The 7509-nt window shown below is 35.0% G+C and overlaps 1 protein-coding gene across 1 annotated transcript; it reads left to right on the plus strand.

The window, feature by feature from the left end:
- The first annotated feature begins 5014 nt into the window (after positions 1 to 5014).
- Positions 5015 to 6849, plus strand: LOC119069989 (probable cytochrome P450 9f2). The gene is made up of 3 exons (XM_037174275.1): positions 5015 to 5316; positions 5383 to 6605; positions 6665 to 6849. Exons 1-3 carry the CDS (start codon positions 5111 to 5113, stop codon positions 6826 to 6828), a joined length of 1593 nt encoding a protein of 530 aa, XP_037030170.1. The 5' UTR covers positions 5015 to 5110; the 3' UTR covers positions 6829 to 6849.
- Positions 6850 to 7509: the final 660 nt, after the last annotated feature.

Here is a 7509-nt window from a genome sequence, read left to right on the forward strand (position 1 = left end):
ATAGGAAAAAATGTATCAAACACACGGTTAGGTCTCAGCCTCTTATGAGACAGCGTGCGCACTATTTAAACGACTAATAAAATATTCGTCGGTTTAGAAAACCTGTATAGTTTATACACAATTTTTAGTCGGTTCAACTTAATTTCTCCTTACATAAGTTGATAACAGCAGTTTCATATTTCAGTAATCCTCTAACAGAATACAATACTTTTTTGGGATTATAATACAAACTCTTCGAAAGACTTCAATTTAGAAAAAGCTTTACATGGTACGAAGACTATAATGTTGTTCCAGCAGCTTTAGCTGCTTCACACCTTGTTGTATGGACTGTTCTTCATACGTTAAAATACTAGAATCTACGTCATTGGATTTTCCCATTACACTAATGGAACGACGTCATAGACTTTTTGCTTTTTATTAGGTGTACCTTAGACGTTAATGGTAAAGCGTCTTAAAATTTTCCCTTTTACAAAATATGTTAATTTTGTCTATAAAGTGACAACAGGATTTTAAGTTTTACAAAACGTACCGTAGACGCTAATAGATCGACGTCATTTGATTTTCTCTTTTACAAAATTTACCGTCGACCAGAGGGACTTTTTTTGAGAAATTTTTAACGAATTTTGAATAAATTTCATTAAGAAATTTGAAAAATTGTATAGAAAATTTAAGAGAAATTTAAAGAATTTTACATACATTTTGAAAAGTCGATTTCTAAAAATATTCCTTGCCGTAGACGCTTATAAAGTGACGTCATAGCAGCTTTTCCTTTTACAAGATGTGTCGTAAACACTTAAAGCTAAGCAACATAAGATTTTCCCTTTTACAAAATATAAGATGGACGCTAATTTAGCGTGTGTAGACTTCAATTTCCCTTCTACAATAAAAATTCTAATTACCGGACTTCACTGGATTTTACCATTAAGAAAATGAATCGTAGACGTTAATTGAACGGCGTCATTCAATTTTTCCTTTTACAAAATTTATCGTCTACGCTAATGAAGCAACGCCAAAGGATTATCAAATGTGAACTAACAGAATATAATTTTCTATTAAAAATAACTATATTTCAATTTTCTGCATACCCAAAATCTTGAAAAAAGGTTTCCTATCCCAATAACTAATGCGAAGTTATTTAGGAAGATTTTTTTAAATGAAAGCCGAACAGTTTGATTGTAAAGGCCTGATTTCAACGTACCGTAGACGCTAATAGAGCGACGACGTCATAAGATTTTCCCTTTTACAAAATGTGTCGAAGACGCTAATGGAACGACGTCATATGATTTTCCCTTTTACAAAATGTACCATAGACCAGAGGGACTATTTTTAAGAAATTTGTAACGAATTTCGAATAAAGTTCTTTAAGAAATTTAAATTTTTTTACAGAAATTCACAGAAATTTAAAAATTGTCCTTGCCGTAGACGCTTATAAAGTGACGTCATAGCAGCTTTTCCTTTTACAAGATGTGTCGTAAACACTTAAGGATAAGCAACATAAGATTTTCCTTTTTACAAAATATAAGATGGACGCTGATTTATCGTGGGCATACTTCATTTTCTCTTCTACAATAAAAATTCTAATTACTGGACTTCACTGGATATTCCCATTTAAAAAATGAATCGTAGACGTTAATTGAACAGCGTCATTTAATTTTTCCTTTTACAAAATTTACCGTTCACGCTAATGAAGCCTAAAAGTTACAGTAATAATGGTCTTTTTCTGTTTGACAACGGCAAAGGAGATAGGGTCTCACATCGTAATTTGGAACGCATTTTAATTTAGACCTTAAAATCTCAAAAGGTTTAAAAAATAGAATTTCAAAAAAATCTAGATCGTTGTTTCAGCAGCTTTAGCTGCTTCACACTTTTTATATGTATCCCCCCGTATGAGCTAAAAGAGACTAGTATCTACATATTTCAACAGAAATATCGGAAATCGATCGTGTGAACTAGTTTCAAAATTTCTGTTGGACAGTGTAAAGATTGAATTTTTTACTATGCTGAGCGAGATGCTGAGAAAGGAAATAAATGTAAGGTAAGCTCCTTATTAAACTGTTTTCATGAATTTTTGACGGACGTTGCTTCAATTGGTTTCTTAAAGATGTAGTAACACGATCTTCTAAACTTCGAATTCTGTTGACTTTCTAAAGAACATCAATTTCAGAGTTGCAAACTTAAGGCTAAGTACAAATGACACATTTTGCGTTGCTCAGATCGACAATTATGCTGCATTTTCTTTTGTTTGGACTGTGGTGAAAATTCAATTACAATAGAAATTACAGCATGATTGTCCAGCTCAGCAACGCAAAACAAACTGATCCTTTTTTCTCAGTCTAGGGCTGATCTTGAGGTGCAATTTACGATGAAAATGTGATGAAAATGTTCACAACGAGTTCAAATCAGGTGTAATGCTGTAATGCAACTGGAAGAATAATTCAATTCAAGGTATTATTGCAAAGGAAAAATGTAAAAATCATTCAATTTTTGAAGGTCGGTTAACCGGTAAATGAAAAATTCCCGGGAAATGGTAAACCGGTTAACCGGTTTTTCCCGGTTTTTAATTTCCCGGTTACATTCCCTAATCACAAAACACAAATAGACGATGAAAATGCATCTTGTGATTTACCCAGAGCCGATTTAATAAGTGAGTAAGTCTAATATAACTGGTGTTTTGGTGTCCCATTAATACCCTATAGCCTCATCACTGATTTTTAATTTTTAATTACACAAATTGTCCCCAAATTGTTCCGAGCGTCTGTTACAAGAATACAAACAAAATTTGTGTCTTTGTGAAATAGACCAACTTCGAGATCAACATCTTAATAAATTTTTCTTCAATATTTTAGCAGCTCGAAAACCTTGCCTTTTCTGAAATTAACCTATACCATTAAAAAACTCACATTCATTCACAAATTAGTCGTCATCAGCGTACTGACACTTAAATTTCATTCATTTTCATTTCTCTCATTCATAAAGTGATATAGAGGCCTAAAAACTATACCTATCACGGTATTCGTATGTAACAATATGAATCGCATGGAATATTTAAACTTAAAATAACAGATTTATACGTGTTACGACCTAAAACAGTAATTTTATACATATAATTTGTCTGAGGCAATGTAACTGGTGCTGCGCTCAAATGAGTTTAGATTGCCAAATCATGTAAAGCACAGTACGAACGTGGTTCTAAATTTTTATTTTGACGAGTGGGATTATCTACAAAATTATACATTTTACATTTTACAATTAATTAATAATTTACTTGGCCAGTTATTATAAAAAACCTTACACTTGTCATAAGGTCAATGTTAACAAGACATATTTAATTCGGTACAAATATGAAAAGCAACACGCTCTACAATTTTTTTTCTTACTTCTGAGTCATAATTTTGTAAGCACCGCATTCAAGCTGTTCAAGTTCAAGTCAAAATTTGTTTATTGATTTGATATTGCGCGGTAAAGTGCACTTTACATCACTGTCAAGTAAGTGAGTCATAATAGCACGAATTGAATATGTGCTTGAGTATATATCTAACTGTGAAATTTTGTGAAACGAGTGCTTCAAAGGAGTGCTAACTCACTTATTTGGACAATTATATACCATGTTTTATCACATCAGCATTCGATACAGTTTAAATCATGACACTCACTGTCATTGCAATAATTGTAGTAACAACAGTTTATATGTCTGTTATAACAACATTCAAGTAAAACACATGTTGTAAGTCGTTACCATCCCAGGTACACACCTGTAACAATCATAGGTACCTGTAATGGTAAAGTATTTACAATCACGGTTACAATGGTGACATTATGTGTTTGTTACCGAAGTAGCTATCATACACAGCAAACTTAACTTACCGGGCTAATTTGATAATGTACCTACGGAAAAATTACTCCCCCTCGTGAGTAAGCAAAGTTTCCCGCAGATGCGTAACGTACTATTCTCCATTTCAGTCATTTCTCTCAGGACGTCAGACTCAAGAAACGCCTAAAAACTCCATAAATGGCCAAAAAAATGTCTTCTAATCCCAAATTTGCGATGATGATAAGCATATTTCGCAATGATATCGACTTTTTCAAATTAAAAACACTCTTTGTTGCTTGTTGCCTTTTAAGGTCGACCACTTTATTTGCTTTGTATGTGTATAATCTACTTGAAGATAAAAGATTACGTGATATGAGCTGCAATGAAATAATTACGGTCGAGTTGGCATGTAATATTAAATATTCCAAATGCTAAATACATGTATCGAAATAGTGCATTACTTACCAATGGGGCAAATAATGGAAATGATACTTCTTGTGTGAAATTTACCGGGAAACACATAAGAAGTACCATTTCCATCATATGCCCCATTGCCAAGTAAGGTATTGTATTTGAAAACTTGAGGTAAAGTTTTGGATCCGTGAAGTAAAGTTAACTTTAACTCACGTTTTCATCTACGCCTCGATCGGCAAACTTCACACAAGAAGTACCATCTTTTGCCCCATTGGTAAGTAATGTACTATTATTCAAAAACTTGAGGTAAAGTTTGGCTCAGTGAAGTAAAGATAACTTTACTTTCTGTACAGTAATGTGCAGGTCAACTATTTTAATAAAAAAAGAATTGGAAAATATACTTTTCATATTTCGTGCACGTCCTTTGAAGCCTTCAAATCATTTACATAGCTCGGGATAAGAGTAAAAACTTAAAAAGTAAAAATGGACTTTACGTGTTACGGCATGTTTCATTTTCATTTACATTGCCTAATCACGTAAAGCATTGTACTTACGAGGTTCCAAGTTGTTATTTGACAAGTGGGGAATACAGCCCTCCCCTTCGGGTCGGGCTGTAACACCCCACTTATCAAATACACAACTTGGAACCTCGGAAGTAATATACTATTACAACTTTTTATCCCCAGTCTTAGCCTTTCTGGTATGCTGTAAATGGTTCTTTACACACAACAATAAGTAAAAATGGAATTTCATTTATCTAATAATCTCCGATTTTTTTACCATAACAACTATAAATAAAATCGACTATAGTGTGGTCGCGACCGTCGTAGACCACATATAAATTACATTCTGTTGTGAGTGGAAAATTTAACTCAATTCTTTAAAATGGGTTTTCTACTTTGGAGTGCCATCGCGTTGGTTTTATACGCAATTTACAAATTCGTAACGCTGAACAATGATTACTTTCAAAAGCGAGGGATCGCCCACATGAAGCCAACGTTCTTTTTGGGGAATATGGGCCCTTTTCTTCTTCGCCTGCAGACGCCCTATGAGTTTGCAAACACTATGTACAGAATGTTTCCGCGACAAAAGTGAGTTTTTGGCATTGATTTGGTTTGTAAGACGCACAAATGAATTTGTCATTGTTTTAAATGTAGAATAATTGGAATGTTCGACATGCGTAAACCGACTTATTGTCTACGAGATCCAGAATTACTGAAACAATTGGCAGTTAAGGACTTCGAACATTTCGAGGACCATCGGTCTTTCGTTGATGAAACAGTCGATGCTATGTTTGGGAACAGTTTAATTATGTTGAAAGGGTCCAAATGGCGAGACATGAGAGCCACACTGTCGCCTGCGTTTACAGGAAGTAAAATGAGGCAAATGTTTGAATTGGTTGCCGAATGTGCCGATGAAATGTCGGCCACACTCAAGAAGAAAGCGTCATCGAACGGTGGTGGCAACGTTGACTGTGAAATGAAGGAATTGTTTTCTAAGTACACTAATGACGTAATCTCATCAGCGGCATTCGGTTACAAAGTCAATTCATTTGAAGATCCGAACAATGACTTTTACTTAGCTGGGAAAAAGTTTATGGAATTTAATACACCGTTGGCTGGTTTGAAATTCTTGTTAATGCAAGTGTTGCCGAGGGTTGCAAGACTGTTAGACATTAATTTCACCGATTCCAAAGTAATGAATTTTTTCCGTTCGATGGTTTTGGGAAACATAGAGACAAGGACGAAAAAAGGACTCTTTCGGCCAGACATGATCAATATTTTGATGAACGTTAAACGAGGAAAGTCCAACGACTCGAACACCGTCGAAGAAACCAATGCTGAAGGCTTTGCTACCGTACAAGAGTCAACAATCGGGAACAAAGTGGTTAAAAGAGTCTGGACAGACGATGAACTTGTTGCGCAGTGTTTCATTTTCTTTTTGGCTGGGTTCGATACCAGCTCAACGCTATTGTCGTTCCTCACTCACGAGCTGACCGTCAATGCTGATATTCAACAGAAACTTTACGACGAAGTACAACAAACATTCGAAAGTTTGAATGGAGAACGGTTAACGTATGATGTGTTGCAAAAGATGAAGTATATGGATGCATGCATATCCGAAGCTCTGAGATACTGGCCACCTGCAGCAATGACAGATCGTCTTTGCGTCAAAGACTATAACTATGACGATGGACTGGTTGACTTCAAAATCGAGAAAGGAAAGTTCCTATTCATTCCAATTTACGGTCTGCATCATGACGAAAGGTATTGGAAAAATCCTGACGTTTTCGATACGGAAAGATTCAGCGACGAGAACAAACATACCATTAATACTGGTGCATACATTCCGTTCGGACTAGGGCCTAGAAATTGCATAGGTAATTTAAGCAGTGGTCAGTTCCGAAGTTCAAAATTTAAAAACATTTCTTTTCCGTAGGATCTCGATTCGCACTTATGGAAGCAAAAGCAGTCATTTTCTATTTGCTGTTAAACTTTAAGTTTGAACCAAATGACCAGACGCAGATTCCGCTTAAACTTAAAAAAGCGCCATTCCTAATTTCCGAAAAAGGTGTAAACATTCAACTCAAACTACGGAAATAAATCGAAAAAAAACTTAATTCCGAGTGATGTGTTCGTAAGTTCGTATCTATCCAAAACTTTACCAAAATGTCTAGCAAACAAATATAAGGAGTATGGAAGCTGTTGTTAAGGAAAGCTTAAATAAGTTAAGATTTTAATCGAATGTGTTCTAAAGTGGCTAACCGCGGTGACACAATATCAGTACTATGAGTCATTCGTCAAAAACTAAACTTTCGATAATGGGCTTGAGATAATGAAGATAAGAATCGATAAGACTGCATTAAACATTATGTGGTACGTACACACTTTTGACCTCAGTCGCAGGTGATCACAACTGTATCGAAGTGAAAGGTGCATGCATAGACTTATATTAAGGGACTTCCAACTTATTCAACTGCTATACATGATCAGAACCACTAGTGCCGAACTGGGCGTATAGTGAAATCGTACAAGCGTAATGCTTCTTGGTTTTATCTATTGAAATTGCTGTATTGGCGCCTATCTCACATAATTTTGTGTTTTTAGAGTAAGATTTTGCTGCCATAGACTAAAATGCACAGTGTGCCATCAGTCAGTCCTGCCCTGAGAGCCACTCAAATTTCTTGTTTTCAAATTAGAAATTAATTTTATTGTCTGTAAGACATATCTAGTATATCTACACAGGAATGGTGAATAGAACACAAATTAAACATTTCAAGTATG

This window comes from Bradysia coprophila, chromosome II (assembly GCF_014529535.1).
Source record: "Bradysia coprophila strain Holo2 chromosome II, BU_Bcop_v1, whole genome shotgun sequence".
Lineage (NCBI taxonomy): Eukaryota > Metazoa > Arthropoda > Insecta > Diptera > Sciaridae > Bradysia > Bradysia coprophila.